The 24,632-nt window shown below is 34.5% G+C and overlaps 3 protein-coding genes and 1 long non-coding RNA gene across 9 annotated transcripts in view; 2 read left to right on the top strand and 2 right to left on the bottom strand.

Annotated features, from left to right (window-relative positions):
- The window catches only part of LOC135161028 (cell growth regulator with RING finger domain protein 1-like), a 30,704-nt gene extending 12,450 nt beyond the window's left edge, over positions 1-18,254 (bottom strand). Inside the window, exons 1-3 of one of the 6 annotated variants that reach the window (XM_064118278.1) lie at positions 12,639-13,107; positions 12,136-12,441; positions 6,711-6,868 (exon numbers count right to left, since the gene is read on the bottom strand). In XM_064118278.1, the coding sequence (XP_063974348.1) occupies positions 6,711-6,868; positions 12,136-12,233 (256 nt within the window). In that variant the 5' untranslated portion in view covers positions 12,234-12,441; positions 12,639-13,107. Of the gene's footprint in view, positions 1-6,710; positions 6,869-6,963; positions 12,112-12,135; positions 13,109-17,760 lie in introns of those variants that run through there. The other 5 variants (XM_064118281.1, XM_064118279.1, XM_064118280.1 and 2 more) reach the window with 5 other exon arrangements.
- Positions 13,558-16,323, top strand: LOC135161036 (acylphosphatase-1-like). Its single transcript, XM_064118297.1, has 4 exons — positions 13,558-13,826; positions 13,888-13,904; positions 14,493-14,602; positions 14,672-16,323. Exons 1-4 carry the CDS (start codon positions 13,679-13,681, stop codon positions 14,784-14,786), a joined length of 390 nt encoding a protein of 129 aa, XP_063974367.1. The 5' UTR covers positions 13,558-13,678; the 3' UTR covers positions 14,787-16,323.
- Positions 16,057-23,100, top strand: LOC135161037 (uncharacterized). The gene is made up of 3 exons (XM_064118298.1): positions 16,057-16,323; positions 21,807-22,271; positions 22,665-23,100. Exons 1-2 carry the CDS (start codon positions 16,276-16,278, stop codon positions 22,092-22,094), a joined length of 336 nt encoding a protein of 111 aa, XP_063974368.1. The 5' UTR covers positions 16,057-16,275; the 3' UTR covers positions 22,095-22,271; positions 22,665-23,100.
- LOC135161038 (uncharacterized) lies at positions 22,805-24,536 on the bottom strand. The gene is made up of 3 exons (XR_010298676.1): positions 24,348-24,536; positions 23,698-24,254; positions 22,805-23,631 (listed from the first exon to the last, which is right to left on the bottom strand). It is a non-coding gene; the product is annotated as an uncharacterized LOC135161038 (long non-coding RNA).
- Positions 24,537-24,632: the final 96 nt, after the last annotated feature.

Below are 24,632 nucleotides of genomic sequence, written 5' to 3'. Positions count from 1 at the left end.
ACCATTTTATGACATCACATATTCCTCTAGGTGTTACCCATTCGTCTCCGAACACGAAGCAAATACCGAGGGAAGAATATAGATACAGAAAATAGTTTGAATCCACAGTCATGAAGAGTCCGAGAAGCCTTGTAGAGTCCGACTTCACTTGTACATTTCATTGTCCACGACGATACGTGAACGTCATGCTTATTAGCATGATAATTTTGAGACAAATATTTCAGATAAAAATTCGTTCGACAGTCCATCATTTCGTTCCACCAGCAGGCAATGCAAATACATTTTTATTTTCATATTTTGATACTACACAAAGACCTATAGAGTAAAGAGTAATGTGTTATATTCCGAAGAAATATAATTGTATTTTATAATTACAAAAACTGAATACTGTTCACAGAATAATTTATTCTTCAAGCGAGACTTAATTTTTTAGAGGCGTTGAGAAATCGGAGGGTGATTTTGAACTGAGGCTAAGGGAGAGTTCCTCCACGGGACATTATTAAATTTTAATTGAAAGCCAGGTCAATGAAAAAAAAAAACGATATAAGTAATAGCAGTTTTATTTTACGATTATGTGTTCACACTTCGAGAGCAGTTGATGAACTGACAAACGATCTTGAAATCTCAGAAACCAAAGCATCGTTATTATTGTTTTTTTCTTTCCATGAACAAAGATTTCTTTATATTATTTAATAAACATAAACTAGAATTTTCGTCGTAAGACCACACAGACGACCTCTCCAGGAAACAATGACCTCATAGTATTAATGTAAACTTATATAGGTCTGTAATGTGATCGTATTGTTTTTGCTCTTGTCAATAGACATGACTTCAAAAAATAGCGGAAACGAGGAAAAACACTGAATATCCTGAGGTGCTTATTTGTTTAGGATAGGGAATACGTTAGAGGATTAAGAGGATTAAAAAGGAAAATGGGAAATGAGGAAGTTGGGGGGGGGGGGGTATACAACAAATGCAATCAAATTGGTTCTGCTCTTTCCAATAGAAAAACTAAAAATAGAAAAAGCTCACTAAATAACTTTTAAATAACAAAACCATCAATTCGTCTCCAGTTGCTCAAATTATTGAGACTGTCTTCGTTGATTATTATTGTAATTTAAATGGATTCAAATTAGTCAAGTGGCCCCTCCCCCACCCTCACCCTAATCACCGACCACTCTTTAACATGTTGGAATGGAACACATTCGAGTCTGTCAGGAGTAACAAGGGGTCTTGATGATGACAATGATTATAATACGTCATTCGAGCGTACCACTCATCCTGATTCATACGGCTTGAGTGAACCGTAACTTGACGGCACACAACGCTCGAGGAATATTCCTTCCTCGTTTCCGCTTATTGCGTAATGATAAAATTGGGGCTAAAGTTAGTTTTATAAGGATAAGGGTACACGTGCAGGATCAGCGAGATTAGATTGGAAATTGTAGAAGACACTGTTCCTGATGTTGAGTAATTCAGGTGAATTATAAATCAATTTGGAATGTTAGGGAGATTTATTTATCATTTTGTAAGGGTGCAGTGAGGGAGAAAACATTCCCGACCCTCGGAATTTATTTAAAATTGAATTTTAAAGTGTTATTGCCAATATATTTTCACTTTTCAATTTTTTGTTTGCTAATTTCTGAGTAACGACTGATTAAATTGACGTGAAAAAATATACAGAGAGAAATGTTCAATAAAAATTACGTAGTTTTTACGTAACTCCAAAGCCAAGTGCGGAACTTTTACGAGCTTTTGCGAAATTGTCACGGAATTTTTTCTGAAAGTTCTGTAATTTTGACTTGTCATCAGGGGATTATCAAAAGAGCAGGGGAAGGTGCCACTTGACCCCAAAACACAGACCTCTGATAGGTCGAAATCCAAAAAGAAAAAATGTAATTTAACGAACTAATCTAATTCAAAATCAATTTCAATATAATTTAAATCATCCGCTGAATGTAATGCTAATTTTATGAATTAATGAATTTGATTGGTAGAAGTTATTCATGCAAATATATACAAAATTGCCGGACTCATTGATTATATTAGAATTAATTGAATAGTATCTTATGAAAAAACTCGAAATTTTTTCGCTATTGACGCCATCTCCTAGTCTCTACCCAACGATCTGACCCTAGTGAGAAAAGGTTATTCGTTCATTGACTCTAATTATCGAGCTTACTGCCCAGTTTACTGAATAAATGCAATAAATACATCATTTTGCAAAAAAATTCCCTCTGTTTTTCCTCAATAAATCGTCACTTTTTCAGTAAAAAAAAAGTTAAAAACCTCCATTCACCACGTCTCGGAGTTCTTTTTTATTATCTTAAGGTAAAAAAACAAATTATCACTGCAATTCATTGCTTCGTAACGTGCTGTCCAGCCGTCACAAATCAACAAGCGCATTATTCGTCTGTTACACACGTCGCAGCGTCAAATTCAGTACAAAACACGTGCGGTATAAATTTGTTGTTTCATATGAATGAAAAACTCGCCTCCAAACAGACGAAGAGGCACGAGCTTCGCCCTTCGGTTCAGCTCGTGACCCTTCGCCTGTCTCCTTGAGTCATCGCTCAGCTGTGAGTTGTACTACGACTTCTCCTAATAACATTCCCACTTTTTCATACTAGTAACGTAATATACTAATTCAGTCCTGGAAATTTTAAGATTGTTGTCATATGAATGAAATTCCTTACATTTTCTGATGCAATTTTTTTTCAAATTTTGCCTGATGATTATTTTTAAAAAGTTCCATAAGATATTTTTGATTTTCCATCTCAATCCTGAGGTATATATTCTTTTCTTCAAAACATGCCAATAATACTGTTACGTGTCCCCCTTCGAATATGATTCATTTGTCTATGATCTGAACTTGGTGAGAAGAACGACTATCTTTTGGATACCATTAGTCTTGGTGTCTCTCTTCGGAGCTCTTACATGACACATCGTAATACTTCCTGTAATTAATAAACCGCCCCAAACATTTACCAACCTGTGTCGTCTTTATTCTTCACTAAATATAACAATACTATACTGCACAACTGAACATGAATTCAACCAGAATGTTTTTATTCCCATCAACTTCCGTTTAGAATATATATTGCAGATTCCTATCTTTAAAGTTAAATTTATGAATATACTACTTGAAGAACTCGTTTTCATCGTCTCGCGAGCGGATATAAAACTTCTCGGCGTAAGCTGTTTTCTCATTACCCTGAGATATTGCGCGTTTTGTAATTTTCGAGCTATGAATATCTTAATATAAATAAAATATAAACAAACTTCTGAAAAAAAACCTTTGTCTTCTCAGTGAGGATTTACGTGAATACGTATGCATACAAGTTTGTCTACAGTTCCTTTATTTATTTATTTTTCTTTCAAGTGTGAGTATTATTGAACCTCATATTAATAATCATTTTCCAAATTTAAATCCAATGGCATTTGACATCACGTGGTCGTTGTTATCTTGATTATTTACATTCTTATTTCCACCAAAGTGCAGTATTCGGAATTACGTGACGCGTGACACGTGACACCTTCATGTCAGTTTTATTTTGATAGTTATTCGAATTACCGCTCTCATTTCAAGATATGAATTCGGGGAATAATCCACTGAGTACAATAAATAGGATTATTTCACATGGAATCGAACTGAATTTATCAAACAACACTTTTAATTATCTTATTCAATCATATTGACTTGAGGTTCAGCTTCCAGATGACAAATAAATTGTCGTAATGGAAAAAATAATTTTTTCCTCTAAAAATTAAGAAGCTGGGTCGATTGAATATTTTACAGTAATTTTGGAGCTTTTGAAAGAAAATCAATCTTCTTTCCGGATTATTCATAAGAAATTTTCTTTATCTACTCAAACCCACGTGATACTCAGGGACTAATTATCAGTGTATAATGCATCGAATCGTAGTCATTAAAAAAAAACACGAGAGTCTTGTTTTCTAATTAGTGCGAGAATACATTCTTACGGCGGTATTATTCTTCCTGAAGTTTTTAATGTCCTAATTAACACTCTAATGTCCTAAGAATGCAAAATTAATTATTGAAATCTCGTAACAATCTCCAACAATACATTATCGTAATTTTCGTTACAAAATAACAAATGAAACATCTCTTTCCTTTCAGTTACGAGAGAGCAATTTATATCCAAAGTCATTTATATCCTTTGATAATTGATTTGCGCGAAGGTCTCGGGGGGAGAAATAAACCAGAGAACGAGTACTTTACCATACTGCAAACTACCAGACTGGTCGTGTATTGATTGATTGATTGGTTGCGATTGGCTCATATATACTCCCAAGTTATTACCAAAATATTTCATTCAATGTACCATGAGAAGTTATTAAACTTTACAGCAATTTCCTAATTAATCAAGATTTCCTTGAATTAAAATGAAATTTTGATAAAATGAGCATAACTTCGAGCACAATAACGACTGGATTTAAGTGAAAATTCTTGACAATGTAAAGTGTTCTCTCGACACGAATCATCATTTGAGACAGAAGACATTCAAACTTGAACAGGAGAGTCGAGCACCAGGACATTCACCTCAATTCTTTCTCTTTCACGTTTCAGGGTCACTAATCAGTCTCAATTTTTTTTTCACAGCATTAAATCCTGCCGAGCTACACTGACATTCAAAAGAAACAAAAGCCTCATGTTTTGAATGAGAAATACACGGATGAGTTCGAAATAATGATAATGAAAGAACAATGAATTCATCGAGTGAATACACCTCATGCTGTTTGCATTCTATTCACGTGACCGATTTAATTCCATAATTGAGTATAAAAAAGTGATTTCCCTGTTATCAATCACATCCGAACACTATTTACCGATGATTAAATCTGCATTCAAATACGTTGATTTTTTCCTTCAATCAAACACTAGTTACAAAGTCAAATGACTTTCCCGTAAGTCATTATTTCAAAATTATTTCTCTGGAAAAAAATTGAGTTAAGGAGTGAAACAAGATAACGTAATTGGTAAAATTGTCTCCTTAATGAATGATTCTGTAAGAAAATATGGAATGACCTTATTAGTACCCGAAAAACATTTTCTGGAGAAAAAAAATCGTGTGACATTTTTTCTTGAGAATATCCCAGTACGTCAATTGTTGCCTTTCCAGTGAAATGCCTTATCACCTTTAAAGTTTATGCACAAAGCTTCTAGTTAAATCCTACTTCGACTATAAATTTCCAGTTATTGTACAATGATTTTATTATCTACCAGATTGAATGTGAATTGTGTTATTGAATCTGAAAATATTACCCCACGTTAATCGTCAATAGAATGACGTTTTTAAAAATATCAAAAAGTCTATTAGGTTTTAATTTCTGTAAATGTTAAAAATGAGATAGAATCATTCGATTAGACGACTATCTGCGTCGGTCAATGACGCAATTAATGACTCTTTTTCACGATTCAAAGTCGACCAATGAGTCATTGAATGCGGTTTAAAATCTACGACAATCGAAATGTCAAAATAGTTCTGTTAACAGAAGTTCTCTGACATTAACGAACAGTCTACATTGAGACAGGCCTTTTTATGTTCCATAAATAATGTTTGAAATAATAATACATTAATCTTTGATTTATCAAAAACCAGAAGATCTTTAGTCGTCTTGAGGTAATATTTAATAAAAATCGTATCTTTTCTGTCATTCCGAAGTGAAATGTGGTTAAGGAAAACTTGTCAAAACTATTATGGAATTTTCGCGGACTATTCCGCAATTTTTGTTTGAATATTCTCGAAGAGATTATGATACCATCATTAGGAAATGACCACCCTCGTCCCCTGCGCAATCGGTAACCAAAATCTAAGTTCCAAATCTAAGTTCTGTCCATGTGATTAAGAACAAATACTCAAGCGTTTTCATTAATGTTTTCTCCAAAAATATTTATCCCCGGAATAAATTCACAATTCATAAAAATACGTAATGGATATGTGGGAGAGGTTCCTCAAAATTACTTTAGTTTTTTGCGGTTTTTAAAATTAAAAAATTGGCCATCGACTTGCATTCGAACGACCCAATGACAATACAAATGCGTAAAGAAAAAAACATGAGCATCGTGGGTACCATTGAGCCTCGTGTATAATACAAGTGATGATATAATTTGTATGCAAGCAAGTGAGGGCGCTTGAGAATTACGAAATCTACACCTTGACAACTTGGTTCCCCAGGTCATCGTATTACATTTGATCCAAACTAATTGATTTCGATTATATCTGCGGAGTTGTTTTATTTTATTTCTGAGTTTGTTCAGAGAGTCAGTGCTTTTCCTATGTTAAATATTGTGTGAATATTCAGTAACTTTCAGTTGAATTTTTATTTTAAAAACCATATCGTCACTTAACAGGTCACTGGTCCGGTATTTTTATGAAGGAGTCAGTAAAATGCCACATTCACGCAGGTTTTTGATAAATAATGTGAAATCTAGGGAAGATAGCAAAATTTTCATGAGAACCTTTTTTGTGGAGTGAATTGAGGACTACAATAAAGGTTATTACAAATATTTCGCTATCTCTCTTAGATCCGGAGTTATTGCCTAAAAACTAGAGCCAGAGATAAGTCGATTTATCTTTTTTTGCTATTTAGATGGAAATATTTTATCAATTATTCACTGACATAATTGTCGAGTCCCATTAAATGTATCAACAATATTTTAAAATAATAAATTAAGATACACTCACCAGCGTAGGTACTCTTACAGCTTTCGTGGAGTTTGAAGGTGAACGGTATGTGGACCTTCATCATCTTCATTTGTGGTATTCTGGGTGAGTGTGACATGACCCCGCCGTTGCCTCCAAACATGAGGTCGTCCCCATGTACTCTGAGGACCATCATATTCCTGGAGGAACATAAGATATTATTAAAAAAATATTCAATCTCCAATATTCATTAAATATTTTAACAGTGAAGTTGTTGAAAACGAGGTCACTCAACTTGACTTCAGGGTCACATGTTTATGAATGTCATAGAAGCCTATTTGTAGAGCAAAAGTATAGTTTCAAGGCTATTCAAAGTGGTATTACGTTCCATGACCCAATCGGGTGATGGTATGAAGGACTATTGTATAGGTATTGACAAAATTACGTCCATGTTTGAGACTGAGAACAGCAAAATTATGTTCGGAGAGAGCTTTTGAATGGATTGGTAGCAATCCCTTGGTCGTGTGGAAAGGAAATGTTCATTTTTTTAAATTTATACGAAGGGTTAAATATCACAAACAGAACTTTCAGTAGTACGAGCCCTATAATCACATCAACTTCCAACTTATTATCTCGTTTTTCATTCCTTATGAGAGCACTGCAATCATTCTGATTCTTCCTAGTGATGACAAGTTTTTTGGAAGTTTTACAGAATTTTTTTGTACCGAGGAAAAAATTCCTTAAAAATTACGTGTCTGTTTCTTTATCTGCCAGTCAAAACAATATTCGGTAAAAATTACGGAAGCGTTACGCACTTTCAGAAAACAGTCCAGAACGTTCCAGAAAAAGTATGGAACGTTCAGTGAAAAAATCTGCGACTGTTCCATAATTTTTATTGAATACTGTTTTGACTGTTTATGGAACAGATACATTATTTTTGGATAATTCGTCTTTCTGTGCAATTGATAAAATTTCCTATTCTACTGAATTTATCTTACAACTGAATTCTAGATGAAGTAAAATCCACGGAATTATCCTCTGCACATCTTCGGTATCAGATCATTGAATTTTACGGTTTGTCAAATAAAGATTTCCGAAATAATCGAGAACTTTTATTGGCATTGGGCTGACTCATCGGTGTTCACAATGTTCTGGAAACTGCGATGATGTTCAAATTAACTGACAGAACAGACACGTAATTTTTAAAGAATTTTTCTCTCCGTTCGCAGCTTTCCGTAATTTTTATCTAAATTTTCTGTGAAAAATTACGCTTTCATCAAGGTAAGTTTTTTTAGTAATTTTTCTGCGTCTAATCGGTTATTTTGGCGGATTATTTTATACCTGAAAGGTCTTTTCAACTGCGCAAGTCCACATGATTAACAAAAACGTACCTCGACAAACACCAATTATCCCAACAACATAAAGGTCTTCAAACAAGTCCATAAAATTTCCAGCAAAATTAGAATTCCCTGAAGCTCATTAAAAAAAAACCCACGGAAAAAAATTCACGGTCAATGTATGCGAACGAGTAATGTCGTAACGTTACAAAATCAGATATATATCGATTACACGTTATGACACACGTATACCACCACTCTCTTTCACTTTTCCCATACCGCAAAGTTTTTCCGTCAATTCAACTTTGAAAAAAAAAAACCGTCTGAATTTTCTTCATTAGACACAGCCCCTAATTACTGTGACAGCAAGCTACTAGAGCCGGTCAAATGTCACCAAACAACGAGGAAAAATCATCATCATCATCATCATCATCATCATCATCATCAAAATCATCATCATTGTACACTGATAAAAAAATGAATTTTATTATGAAATTTTCAGTTAGACCAACTACCACTGCACGAAAATAAATTTTGGATAAAAATCATACCTTTAGAGGTTGAAACGTAGGACGAAAGGACAATCAACAATTTTTTGGGTCAAGTTTTGTTGAAAAAATGCGACTTGGGAGGCGAATTTTTGTCATAAAATTAACCTTCGTCCCTTATTTCCCCCTTCGACGTTCAATTTTTACCTAAAATTTATTTCCGTGTAATTAATCGTTGAGTCAAGAAACAAGTAACGAAATAAAAATTATTTTTTCTATCACTCCAGTGGTGATGTAGCTAAATTGGCGAAAGGCATTGCTAAAAATTCCAGTGCTCAGACATTCGTATCTGTTTCAATAAACAATTCACATTCTTTCTCTCTTGTATTTTTCTTTTCTCTTTGCCTCCAAGTATTCATTTTTTTGCTCTCCAGTGCATGGCCTTTTTCACCATCAACTGACTGTCACATGCACGCACAATATATTGTAGAAATATATGAGTCGATTTGGCAAGAGTTCGTGAAACGTTCCTGGTAGTTTCCTTTGCTCAATGTTTTTTATACAGTTATACAGGAAACTGAATAGCTGGCGAACGAGGGCTTGCGATCACTGTATGGTAACGCACATTGCGTCATATTTCTGCGTGAAGAGGACACAAAAAGATGGCAAGACAGAAAAAAAACATTTTTTCTGAGTCAAGAATGTATTTTCTTGGTTGTTTAGAGCTCTAGAGGTATGACTACGTAATGTTAAAGTGATTTCAGTGTTCATGTGCAGACGCATACGTAACGAGGATTATATGAATTCATTTTGTATATTGTGGGAAAAGTAAACAATTTCTCAAGTCTTGTTTGGGTCAACAAAAACATACGTTGAAAATTACTGGAAGGTGTTTTATTAAAATTTTTTAATCGTGAGAGTTATCACGTAGAGAAGTACTCAACGAAAATAACGTATTTTTCCGTAATTCCCGAGTGAAATGATGACGGAAAATTTAACGGAATTCATTACGGCATTTTTTCCGGAGCATTCCGGGATTTTTATCTGAATTTTCTGGGAAAAAATGATAACATCGTCACTTCATTTTTCCTCGTCTAACGATCAAAAATGCAGATTTCAACCCTTTACTACAACGAAAATGTTGATTCTTCCATAAGAAACTGCGTTAAGTTCTGTTTTTTAACTTTTTTTCTTTTAACAGAAACGATAATTACATTAATAACGAAATTCCTATTCCAAAAGTGATCAAGTGTTCGAAAAATTCTCTCTAGTGTTCGATAATCTGTGAATTTATGACTGAAATTATAGATCTACTTTAATAGATCACAAGTACACGAGTTTATCACTCAATAATTGTTGATAAAATACTCACGATAATGACTAAACAATAAGCAATATAATTTTGAAAATCAATAAATGTCGAAAGTACTCGAATTTCCATAAACATGAATTCTTGTTTGACAAACATTTAATTTCCATAACTTTATAATCAACATTCAACATTATTTATTTCTCCACTACTTCCGTATTTCACGTTAATAAAAAAACCGCGGTAGCGCGATATATTGTTCTTAGATTAGAGGTGTAAAAATCATCGATAATTCCACCATGGTGACAGTTACAAGGTCAACAACAAATAGATACGCCAAGTGATCGACTCGAAGGCGTCAGACTGCGCAATGAGTGAAGTAAACCCCTGAAGCCATCAACCAAACGTTCTCCCCTAATTAATTCAATTTTTTAAACGAAAATATCTGAGGGATGTGGGCAAATCATCGACTCAGAGTTTACCAAATTCATCAACCACAACCGATCAACTGTTCTAATCCTCGCTAATACCGTGGCAAACGAACCCTAATTATTGAGAGCAATTTAAGCGCAATTTGTTTCTCTGTCATGAATAAATTGATAAATATATTATTAATAGGTATTTTATGCTTATCATACGGAACATCGAGCCTCGGTCCGCACGTGGATATTTTACAAGGACATTTTTTTCTGGAGAATGTCACGGGCTTACGAAAATATTTTATGAAATTTTCTTATAAATCCAGCTGATTCCTCAGGTGATAATTGTGAAATATTCACTCTGAGAGAAAAATATCGTAGATTCTATAAATTATATGCTGTTGACTGCGAATTCTTTCATATGAAAATAGAATTTCATTGTTTCCACGTTTCGAAACTTAATTTTATCAGAGGACTCGTCACAGTTCGTACATTTTGATATATTAGTTTGTAAACAAATTATTATTTCATTGAAAATATGTTATTAATCGAATATATTCCTCTAGGTTGCCTACAAACAAATGAGCTTGTCACACTTTTTGCTGAAATATCAATCGCCTATTGCGGTCGGGATTTTTTGTTTGTAATAAATTTTTTAGGAAACATCCGATGATGTCGAAGCTCTCGTGGTATTATAAGTAACAAATTTAGTGATTGAAAATTGTTGAAGTTATATGACAGCCAATATTATCTGTAAAAGACTGGATATCCTTTAACCCTTTAATAAAAGAATATAAATTTCTCACTGCTGTTGTAGAATGTTTAGAATGTGTTAGACCCACATAAAGTTTTTCAATAAAAAAATCCATGGCCTTCGGGATATGTCTACTGACTTCCCTAAGGTCATCGATAATTACAAAATATTTCCGTAGTAAACAGGAAGAAAACAAAATCACTGTCCTAATCTCTGATATAATCTTCAAAACATTCTTGAGATTGCAGACTCTTGGCGTCCAAAATACCAATGAATTTATACTTTTAATTGATTTCTGATAATTATATTGATGTTGAAAACTTCTTTGCTTTGAGTTTACTTTTAGTAACTCGAAGTGATCAAATCTATATAATTTATTTACACTACATGAGTGTTTTTTTTCAGTCTATGCAAATAAAACTGCAACAGTTTTCCAGATTTTTTGTCTAGTATTTAGGATAAATTTGTCTATAATGTTTAAAGCTTTCGAATTTTTTGATCTTAATGGAGCAATGATTGAGTTCTTGATTTTTCTTTTCAGTTGATTATCATTTTAATAAAAGGATATCTAAGGGATGTTTTTTCAGCTAAGCAACATGCTCACTAGGATATTTTAAACACCGACTGACAAATGACTCAGAAATTAGTAAAAAATCGAGAAACGATAAGATATCAGTAAAACCCCGTGAAGACGACGCGCACGAAAACTGGTATACATCTCTCACAGCCTACGATTTAACGGAGATGTCTAAAATCAATTTCCTCACGACTTAGATATCTGTAGACTCATCTCCGATATCACAATCTATGTAAAAGTCGTGAGAAATACCTAGAAACATAACATATTCAAGCATTCCGATAAAAACGCGATAATTCTAGAACATTTCAATAATAAAACTGAAATATCTCTAGAACCATTCGTGATACGAGAAAATATCATCAGACCGAACTCGTAGATAATGCCATTCTCAACAAGGAAATGGGTAAAATTTCCCTCCAAACCCATTCCCTCTGAAGACATCACCACAATGATCCCTCGACTCAAAATCACCTCCCTCACAGAAACGTTTCCTAACCTCACGAGCAAGCAAACCCTCGGGGCCAAAAGGCCCATCCATATGGTTTTTTTTCCAACATGCAGTCAGATAAAGAGAGCTCACCTCATGATAAACAGTACAACTCCGCAGAAGCATATCAATACTGCGAGAACGGAGAAAATATTTGAGAGCTCAGCGACAGACACCAGTATCGCCGTCATTGTTATCGAATATTATATTCTTCACATACAACAAAAAAAAATCACAAACACCTCTTCGATTTCTATCCTCCAATCGATGATCGAGTTAATCTTCAGATTCTACTCGAAGGGATAAATCATCGAAATGAAATTGTTCAACTCTGTTCTGTTGTCCTCCTCTTTTCGTTTCTTTTTCCAGATAATTTCGATGCCCACGATGTCCCCTCGTCTTGAAACAATAAAAAAGACAGGTACAATCGTTGTGAAAAGTGATAAACAAGATGATATTGTTTATATTGATGTCGCTTGGTCGACTGTCACTCCATATCTCTCACTGAATATCATTGATCATCATCATTGACAACACGTTGACCAGCTGACTTCTTCCATAAGCTCAAATATCTCGATTGAATTTTTTTATTTTACCAGGTGTTCCAGTAGTGTTTCATCATTCGCAACTTGAAATTTTCATGTTACTTCACGATAACAACGACACAAGACACCAAAACACCATCACCACGTCGCTGAATGCCATCCAACCGTTGTTACTTCACCTCATTTATCAAGTTTTGAAGAGGTTAAATCACGTTGAGAATATATTTACAATTTATTCAGAGGAGTAAATCGCGTTGGACACGATTTATTGGGACCTCTTACATGGCACAGCCGATGGTTTTTCAAACAACCAATTTACCAATTATCGTTTTGACAGGTCGGCGATGATGAATAATCGGTACCACACGAACGTTGGGAGGGATTTATTTAAGCTGGAAGTCTGAGGGAGAGCGAGTGGAAAATCAAGGAGATACGTCGCGACATTACTATGGTGTTGGCAACCACCTCGCGTTGTATGCGTTTTGATACTGCGGGAGACGATGTAGAACGGAGATTTTAGATGAGAAAAATTTGAGGGGTGGGGGGATGACACATACATACAGCAGCAGGACAGAACAGCGGCTTAGCCGACTGTGTGGCGATCTTATGACGTTTTATGGTCGAGAGGTTATATCTTTAGGGATTTTTTAATACTCGAATGTTCCACTGGTGAGTTTGGGAAAATCCCTAGCGAGATCTAGGGAGGTTTTTGGGCGGGAAATTGTGGTGATACGAGCAGGTGGGTCAATATTGGGGTAAGGGCTGGCTTCGAGAGGGGTCACGTGATTAATTCACTTTTTTAATTAGAGAGGAAATAATTTTTTAATTTGGATGAATTCCTATTTCCCACGTGCAGTTATGATTCCCGGATGTCGGAGATGGGGAGTCTGAATTTTGATTTGAGGTTTGAGGAAATTTGATGGCAGAAAATTTTTGTAGGTCTGTTTTACCGACGCGATACTGTCAACAGCCCCATCTATTTGGGTGGGCGGCAGTAGAGTGATGCGTTTTTTTATAAAACAAAAATTGATGCACGTAATTTATTGATTTTTGAAGTTTGAGTTTTATCGATTCAAATTGAATTGTTTTCTATGAATGCAGCGTTGAAAAGCGGTTTCGTAGTGGTTCTGAGTGTTGGAGTGTGTGCAATTGTCTTTCTGTCAAGCCGGAGAACCGAAGAAAGAGGAAACATGGCAAAATTCGTTGGAGTTGATTTCGAAGTGTTTGGAAGAGTTCAAGGTACTGGTCATGTAACAATAAAAATAGAAAAAAATCATGAATTTTCGTTTAACATTTTCAGGGGTTTTCTTCAGAAAGGTGAGCACCAGAGATTATCTTGAGGTGTATTGATGACACCCACATATTTAAGACTGAAACCCGGCAAAACACGGACTGTCACGTAATTATTATCATTGAGTATGAGAAAATGTGGTGACCTCCGAGCCTGATACAGTAGATATTTTTTATCGACCGCAGTCTGAGAATTTTTTGCGTTCCAATTTTATCAATTGAACAAAATGTAGGAATATCAAAAATTCTGCTTTTAAGTGCATTGTGCACTTTTTTTTAAACGACAAAAAATCCTAACTCAAAAAATGAGGGTTGTAGTCTACTTGCAGTTATCAAACGGATTTATGAACAATAAATAAATAATGGTTTGCACTCATTATTTATAATTAGTCATTCAAGAGGTATTTTTTGAGCAAATCATTCCCCATTCATTCAAATAAAGTGCATTTTATAATAATTCTTGCAATAATTCTTCATTTTAGACAATTGTTCACTCGCTAAAATTTATCACCTCATTGATCAATCAATTGTTCAGTTCATGATAAATTTATCGATTTATATTAAAAAACGAATATAATCCCGACAATTTCTCTTCAATATATTGTTTAAATCTAGTATACTCAGAAAAAGGCTGAGGAGCTTTCGCTAAAAGGCTGGTGCATGAATACTGATGACAATACAGTGACTGGAAGAATTGAAGGAGAAAAGTCAAAAGTTGAAATAATGTGGGTAAAATTTATCCTATTAGAACCTTTGCCAATAATCTTGTCTGATTTAATTCCTCATTTTAACAGGAAAGAATGGCTTCGTAAAACTGGCAGTCCTCAATCAGCCATCACCAAAACAGACTTCAAAAATGAGCAAGAAATACCAGAAATTAATTTCCCGAATTTTTCCGTCAGGAGATGAAGCCCTATTTACCATAACTATAAATTATCTATTTATAAAGAGTAGAGTACTGATAATCCAATCTATGTTTACGGATTTGTGAGATCATTGAAAATATTATCTGATAATGAAATGAAGTGTCAGTCAACTCAACCAAGTGCCACCTCGTATTTCCTCATATTTCAATCGTTAATCTAATCAGTAGGACACAGCGCATAGTAAAACGAGAAATCAAATATTGCTCTGTACATACATTCACCGATGATTCACTTCAAAACTTTCGAACAAGATATTCATCATAGTAAGTCGTCACCCAAGAGAAGTATCAAGAGTCCTAGTCCTCCTACTGTTGTTTTCAGTTTTCGAATGGAATCATTGTACTCGTGATTATTTTTTATTTACTAATTTTCATAGGAAATGCTTGAACATGTAAACTACTTTCCAACAATCGTTTCTTTGAACATTGTCTGCATGTATATGAATGTGTATGTGTACACACACATGCTCACACAACAAATAATCGTCATAAAAATTCGAGATTTCCTACGATTTTGGGTCTCACGATAAAATTTGTTATTGGAGATGAAACAAATCCTGTTGTTACTCATAAATGATTTTTTTTCAATGATTTTCACCTTTTTGAGTTCGATGAATATCCAATGCCAATAATCGTACGAAGATTAGTGAACATCAGTAGAGAAAAAATATTTTTCGACATGAATATAATTATTGTGTTGGAAGTAATTATGACATCAACACAAACAATCGATCCATTGTAAACCTATCAGGGAATAACGGAAAATATTCGGGTTCTTCATGACCTAAACATCCCAACACCTAAACAACCCCATAGACCTCTCACCCTGGACGAACCGAGAGCGAAGGACACTCTCGATCGGTCTCTCGAGCACACCACATCAGATTATCAACCTAGCTAGAATTATATCGATTCCCTGACCCGAAAGTAAATGTTAAAAACAGAATAAAGATCCAGACGTGAGACTAAATTGAAGGAGCTAATATTTTACACTAATCGTCACACTATTCTTCAGCAACGATTGATATCTTGGAAAAAATCAATGACTAGTATCAGAGATTTTCACAGCTCCAATGAAGGTCAACCGACCTTTCACCCCAGAAGCCGAGATGCTAGAACAGTCATTAAGAACATCACATTTGACCCATTAAACTCTACCACTGAGTTAGAAAAATTTTGATGGTCGTGAGCGCCACTTCACCTCTCACTCTTCGCTCTCAATCGCTCATCACCGCGAGATCGTGCAGTGTTTCTTGAATGCTCAACGCGAATGCGCACGCGAGTCCCACTCGTTTATTTAAAAATTCCATTTCATTTAAATGTCTCCCGTGTCTCGAGTCATTGCGTTGAATTTCTGATATTTCGATGGACTGTTAACAACAACATTGCGACCTTAACTGATATCCCTGTCACGCGAAAATCAGTGCCTGATGTTTTATAAATGACGTGTGCTTTGTTCAGCAGTTATTTAGCATGAAGTGTTTCAAATTATTTTTCAAACATACGTGGAAACCTCAGCAGGTGAGAAAATTTATCTGTTTTACGTGGAGCACTGGAATATTGATGTTCTTCAAAACAGAGAAAAGATAACGGTGGTTATTCAGTTACAATGGATATCACCACAAGTGGAGGTTCTATTGCTCTTGGAGGATCGATCGATATCGATTGATTTTAGAAGTTGTCTTGTTTTTAGTCTATGACTTTCTATGGCAATGCGAGAGGATCGATGACAACATAACGATCATTGCTTTTTCATGAGACATCAAGGTTGTTGGAGAATAAAATATTTAATCGAAGGTTTTTGTTATTATTTTTATGGTGAATAGTTGAATAAAGTAGTTGCAAAATAGACAGCTGTTGTCTGAGGAATAATTACGGGAAATTAATGAGCTTACGTAATTGAGAATAATTGTTATCTACAAGAGTAGTTATCAACAATTTTCCTGTCAGTAAAAATTCGCGATTATTCGGCACTGAAGATTCATCCAATTTGTAACTCAGAATTGTAAGAAATTATTTATATATATTTTTTTTAAATTGCACTGGCGAGAGTAATTTTCTGAGAGTGAAGGGGTCTTTAGTGTCAATAACAATTTGCAATTCCAGGGATAGTTCGCTCTCTGTGAAAATATAAAAACACTTTGACTTCTCGTACTGAATATAATAGAAACTGACTATTTCATATTTTTTGCCGAATCGTACATTACCGAATCATAAAATATTTCAGACTAATTTATTGGCATTTTGAAACATTTGCAAATAAATATCTCTGTCTGTACTGCACCGATTTCTTCATTTCTGTCATTTACCTTTTTTCTGATATTATAATGCATTATTTAACGATCAGAGTCAATGAACCCCATCCCCTATTCACGTTTCACTTTATCTCGATATCATAAAACTTATTTAGAATTAGTAGATCGTGAAAATGATAAAAATACCAATAAAAATTATTTAAATTTGTGACTGGAAGCCTTGTAATTGACCAAACTCGAGTTTCACCTCTTTGTGTTGAGTCAACCAAATATATGCTCCAAAAAGTTTGAAAGATCGATTTTTAAACTGCATCTGTATGCGTGTATGGACTTACTATTCACGTTTGTTCATTATTTTGACTAATTATTAGCCAACCGATTGATAGATTTAATTTTTTTTTGTTTGAAAATTCGGTATTGTCAAGTCCTATAAATTTCCTATGAATTCCTGACTGAGCCATTTCTTTTTCTTTCACAAGGTGTTCTATGATTTCTCAGTCATATTAAAAATCATATCGAGAAATATTGAGCAATAAATCAAAATAAATACATTTAATTTCAAACATAGAATGCAAATGGCCCATTCACTGATGTAAAAAACAATAATACAATATCTAAACATTAACAACAATCCGTTTGTTTCAATTAAAAAAATACATTCCTATTCATGAATAAATTTTTGATTTTGTAAGGAAAAACTTACCTGACTCAGCCTTTTTGTTATTCAACCAACTCCTCGTACATATTCCGCATCTGATAAGTGTATAATCCAACGTAATGACCACAACCGCGATTATATACTGAGTCGTGAAGAGAGAACACAAAATTGCCGGTACTGGATAAATTGCACTCCTCGTCGTCCCATCACGATTTTATTCCTAGAAATAATAAGATTTTGCATTCTATGGTGCAGTAATAATTTACTAACGAACGAGTCGGTTGACGAATATGTGTCAGGGGGTCATTGGTAGTCTCGATTAGGGTCTCATTAGGTTTTTTACTATTTTTTTTTTTCGAGGGGAAATACGTCTGCTATATCCTGTTGTCACTATTTTTTTACGAACGCTTCACTATGTGGATTATCTGATGGTTTGCTGTCATTGGAGACTTTGATTGTTCACGGAATTATCACGAATTTTATGAAGTTGTCAGGACGTTCATCGAGCTTTCTAGGTATTAGTAAATCGCTGATCGAGAAAGGTTTCATGTTACGAAAATACTGTTTTATTTATGCCCTCGAGAATTATCATGTTGACCAGGGTTTTCCGGTATTCTTTAGTTTTTTACTTTTTTTAGAAATTTCTGAGAAACATAACATTGATAAAATTGGCGTAAAACATGTGCTATTTTTAAAATTTATTATTATTCAATGACTCACAAAGTTTTATGATCTTGAGACAATTTTCCTAAATTTCAGAAAGTATTGTACATATTTTAATTTCGGGAAGTATTAATATTATTTTAAACATTTCTCTGTAATAACCAAAATCGATCTGCCAAATTGATGTGTGGTAAACATATATCTATTGATCAGAGTACACTGTGTTTAAAATTCAATTTAAATGCGGTGTTTCATATTCATGACGAGACTGAATAGGTGTTGTTGAAATATCAATGATCGATGATGGCTCATTATGAACTGAACAAGATCGAGGCAAAACGAAAACTTTTTCGAAGCGGACTATTAGAATATGAATAAAGTACATCGCACGTTACGGTAATGAGTTTTTCTCTCCGTGTGGTAAAATTATTATTGAATGGAGCGGAAATTTTTTGAAAATATTCTGGATATCAAATCGCTAAAATTATGGGTAATTACATAGAAGTGGCACAATTATCCACTTTGATCCGGATATTTTTACTGGAATTATAAATTATATGTCGACCTATTTTTTCGTTTTGTACTGCCAGCGGTGATGGTTGTGTTAACATTCGGGAAACTTTCGTTTTCACTTTCACTGGGCTCTTCATGTCTATTACATAGAGTTACAAGGAGTAAATCGATCAATCGATACGTTTCGAGATGTCGGTTTGACACATATTTTTCGTAGTTTGTTTAACGGACAAAAAAATACTTGTAAAAAATTTCTGAGTTTCTTAATCTCGCATTTCATTTTTAAATCATTAATTTCTCGTCCAATACCACTCCCAAAAAGTCTTTTTAGAATTTTCAGAGACATCAACATAACGAATGAACTCTGTCCCCCCTCCCGGCTTTCGTTATCAATCTCCAATCTAGAACAATTAAAATTTGAATCATAAAGTCGATAACGTTCCATCCATAAACCCATTTCCTGGTGGCTCATTAAAGTCAAATAATCAATCTGATTAAAACACCGACGTGTTCCCCGCAACACAATTAATCGGATAAAAAATCGTCATCGTTTCCCACAAACGGTAGCACAATACAGATATTGGAATATACGAGAGGGTCAGATAATCGGGGGGCTCAGGGGTCGGCTACGATAAACCATTTGACGGTATTAACCAGTCTAGTGAGTGAAGTTTAACTCGACAGTTCCTACCGCAATCGTCTCCGGCGGTTTTATTTCAACATTCCCATCCTCGTGTGACCTTAAACCGCGTTTAAAAAATTCTGTTAAAAATGTCAGAAATTCTCTGTATAGATTACCTCATCGGGTGAAAGGAGACATCGGGGAAAAACATTGCGGAAATTATTTTGCAATATTTGTACTATCCATAGTGAAATGAAAACGGTATTATGGATAATTCCAAAAAATGTTGTGATAGTCATCGGACGCTCCAAAATGACGTGAGTCGAATCAGAATTGTTGACGTGTTTTTCTTGAATGTGTGCAATATTTCCCTCCCATAATCTATTTTTTTAATTATTTTTAGTAGTGAATCCAAAAAAAACAATGACAATTATTTTGAGAATATGACGAGAACTTTAATTAATTATTTTTTAATGATTAAAGTTCTGATAACTCCAAAAATGTTCTCTGTCTCTGCGGGGAGGGGGGGGGGGTAAAGGGTTATTCTCGATCTGTCTCATCAAATATGGATAATGATAACAAAAAGTAAGTCATTCAGAGCATAAACGTAATGACAACAGTCGAATTAAAAATTTCAATGAAAAAAAGAAATTGAACGCGATCTTTTTCATTAATCAATATGTGAGCAGTGATCGATGCCGATATGGACAGATTTCGTCTTCAATTTTAGGAAAATATTGTCTTGAAATACAATGCGTATTATATGAAATAAACCAGAAAGAAAGAATTACCTAAATTAGACGAGAAAGGTTAATTGGTTTTTTATAACTGCAATTTTATTCCGTTGATGAATTTCGAAATCCACTTCGTTATCGACATCAATCCGTCCGATCAAATATGATTGATGATAAAAAAAATTGCAATACTCAGGCATATCTGACAAAAAGAACAACGTGACTCACACTGAAAGAATTAAATGATTCGAAGAAAATTGCTCAAGACTTTTTCTCCCCTTTTCTCATTGCTTTTTACGAGCCTCCAATTTTTCCCTACACTGATAAAAAAAATGTTATTGCTAAATATCAATTTACCACAGACAACTATTCATTTATCTAATCCCTTATTCCCCCAGTCGAGTCATTACTAGTCATTACGCGTCATTATTAAGTAATCTTCATTGTGTTTGAGTTATACCAATTATATTGTTCTAGAACGTGATCATGTTAATAAAAACCTTGAGTGAAGTCCTTTGATAATTGCCAATATTCAAGGTCATTAATATTTAATAGTTATCGTCAAGCATAGTACCACTGTCCTAATCAATATCTAACTAGGTATTTCGGTGCCTAATCACCACGCCGAAAAATATAATTTTATTACATAAATATTTTTCTCCGATCAATGAATATTCGACAAAAAAATATTCGTCTCGATTTATTTCATTCCGCAAAAAAGGTGTGAATTCCATAACTATCTTATCACTTGCGGAAAGATTAAAGCTAACGGCGCCGAAGCGCGATGGACAGTGAAAACCTCAATATTAATATTAATATTACCCACACCCATACCTTGACAGATTGCTCTTTTATATTAAGTTTCTCATGCACCTATCATGTTTACCCGACATACATAGAGCACTTCTTGTGGCTTGAAAGCGAAAGGCAAGTGTCCTTGATCACGCCGTTCTTGATAATTCCTCAGTCCATCGCTAAGCTCTCCAATGATTATTATACTTTCGGATTTTTTTGTAATTTCGAGTAACAGGTGCAATGTACGAAGCGACGACTATGAAACAGTTCTTATATCTTGTAAGCATAACAAGTGGGAGTGATATATTTACATGTTTTCCTCTAGGCATTCGTCGTATGTAAACAAAATCGTGTTTATTATGCAAAAATGCGGGCTTATCGTTGCTCATTCTTCGCTAGTAATTTTTCCGCGTAGAATCAATTGACAAAAAAAATGTTCCAATGGTACCTTTCAAGCCGGAAAATGTTTTCTCTCTCAATTAGAACGAAAATGATCAGAAAAAAATAATGTTCCTAAATATCTTTAGTATTTTACACGATGGGACAATTTATTAAAATAGAAAAAATCGAGGCCATCCTTATTTAATAATTTATTTTAAATTAATTGATTGTATTCTTAATTAGTCGATTTATACACAAACTGCCATATTTATACCGTCACAAGCCTCTGTTCCACTGCTTGTTTGTTATTATTTACAAAATGTACACAAATGGTATGTAAAAGTCTATCATTTGTTGTATTTATTATTCCGTGAACATTTCAGATGGACAATCCTGCACATTTGAATGGTTCCAAATCATCAGAAATTGATTTACCGGGAACGGAGCTTGGAGAAGTGAGAATGTCCTTACCAACACCTGCAGCATCATCTTCTAGACCTATTGGGGGAGGGCCTTGTTATAATGGCCCATGTAAAATACCGATGAATATTCAGCACAAGCCTGAGAGCCCCTGGCACTCGCTGAAAACTGTCTTCCTGGTATCGTGCATTGTCGCACTCATCGTGTGGATTATTGTCTACACTATATTGTCACAGTATGAATTACTGTGATGATTGATAACTGTGGGGGAACAAAGACTTTCGTGTCGAGCTGTGTTGTGTGTTCCGAACTGTTTTGTGGGCTTCAAGGTGATCTAGAGCCGTTGTCTGAACGATTGAAGAGGGAAACGGTGATTCTGGAGAGTATTCAGGGGCTTGAGGACCAGCTGGTGGAGCTGGACTCCAGAGGTATCAACTTGTTTCTGTTATTTTCTATTTTTGTAATGGAGGAGCGATGAGAGATGAGATAAGAAATTGTATGAAAAATATTTGATCTTTAAAAATATTCAGGGTCTATAGAAATGAAAGGGGCAATCGGTTAATATTTAAGGGTGTTAAAGGGAGGGTGTTAAAGGGATATTGAAGGACGAGAGCTATAGAGATGTGCTGACTGTCTTGTTTTGATTTTTTAAAGTTTTTTTTTCTTGAAAAAAACTATAATTAAATTGAGGAAAAAATTACGATTCAAAAAGGGATTGAATTTTTGCAAAATTTTGGGTAGTTTTCAATGATCTTTGAATTTATTAAGGGCCGAGCTAGTTTGAATGGACTATTTTGTGATTCATCTTTATTTTTTTACAGAAATGGCGTCACGAAGTGGAGATAACTCTGCGGTGACAGAGATAAACAGGAGCAACAACATAATTTAACCGAGAATTGTAAATACTGTGATTAGATAGGCAAATACTTTTATTCTATCTGTTACAAAGTGAGAGCAATAATTGTTCTATTTTTTAATATTCTATTTTTTGTTACGAATAGTCTTCTTTATTATAATATATTTAAAATTCCATTCCCTCGACTACAGTCACATGAAAACAATTGCCAGGTTAATTAATCTCGTTTGATTGTGACATTCATCATGTACTGGTTAAGTGCATTAATTTGAAATGTAACCGGAATCATTAGTTTAAGATTTAAGAGAATTAATGAGGTGACAGAATTCCGCAATTGCACAGCAATAATAGCGGTATGTATTTTTCCATAAAATGAAATACAAAGATATGAGACAGACAAATGTGTCGCCAATTAATTAATTAATCGAGGGACGAGAGTCTGATTAATCAAATGAGGTTTGATTTTAATCTAGACACCATCGTGGAAACCCATGTTAAAAAAATTCACGAAAATCCCCGGAGAAAATTTCAAGAGTCCTCGACATTCATCGACGTTCACAAAACCCATCCAATTTCTCAACCGGGCCCTTCGAACATTTCTCCCAACATTCAGAAATCTCCAAAACCAGCAAAAAGTGAAGATGAAAGTGTGGAAATGCAAAAGAAAAATGCTGTACTATTTTTCGATGATGAAGTAATGAAATATCTGATAATCTTCTCTTTTGAAAATTATTCCACCCATTTGTAGTCTTCAAAATTGTTAGATAAACTACAACTGGGTAATTGTTTTTCAGTCAGAATTTTCTGACGACCCGTCGATGAGACCACGTCAAACTCTAGTCGGTTGGGATAGCTTCCGTTCCAGAACCATGGCAGCGTTGATGATTCTCTTCTTCATCTGGATCATCCTATACTTTCCATTGATGTCAATCCTTTGAAAACGAAGTACAAAAATAAAAAAAAATCTCTTTCAGAATGACAATAAGCTAGAAACTTACAGGGACGTAAAACAGACGTTTAATTTTTGTCAGAAGATAAGACTCACTGCAAAATTAAAATAAAACTATTATAGTAGCTGTACCCTCCCGTCGGTATTTTACCGACTGGATATGCTGCTTTTGAATATTTTCAGTTGACAATTTTTTCAATCAATTGCAAGAGTACAACTGGAAAAGAAATCCTAAATAATCAAGATTATCTAAATTAAATTAATATTTAAATAAATATATCATTTATTTTGTTATTTATTTATTCATACTGATGGATCTCATAATGTGGGAGATTCTCCTGTCATTGTGTTACATATTTACTTCTTATATACATTTATTTTCTCCTGTTCAACCGAATGTATGCTACACTTGTTATTCACAATTCTTTAAAAATTGGCACACTTCCTCTATAAAATGGTGGTCAATTAATTTTCTTGTCGTGAAAGACTTGATGCCGTTGATGTTCTCCAGTTTGTTCAGCAGATGTGATGGTTATTGAACCATTACATGATCTGGCACATACTTAGGACATGATCTACGTCCCGGAGGGCAGCTCCACCCAGTTCCTGCAATTTTCTACCGTCTTAAAAAGTTCTTATTCCCCCGAGAAAAATTAAATTCCGTCTCCCAATTTCGTCGCATAATCAAATTGACCTTACGATATCATCTCTAACAACCTGACATCCGCAATTACGTTGAAAAACGCCCGGAATCTCCATCAATTGTTTTATCGTTCAATTATTTCACAACACAAATATTTTTCTTCTCCCGCAAGGTCGGAGACATCTGACCCTTTCGTGTCACCTATACCTTTGACTTCCATCGATTTACTCTACTGCCTCTAAAGATCTACGAGATCAGTTTCGTCAGATCCAGCACATTCTCGTCAAACAACATCAGACATCGAAAAAATAAGAGCCTAAAGTATCTAGCCAATGGTGTCT

The sequence above is a fragment of the Diachasmimorpha longicaudata genome, chromosome 3 (assembly GCF_034640455.1).
Source record: "Diachasmimorpha longicaudata isolate KC_UGA_2023 chromosome 3, iyDiaLong2, whole genome shotgun sequence".
Taxonomy (NCBI): domain Eukaryota; kingdom Metazoa; phylum Arthropoda; class Insecta; order Hymenoptera; family Braconidae; genus Diachasmimorpha; species Diachasmimorpha longicaudata.
This window is presented reverse-complemented; position numbering and strand designations above follow the sequence as displayed.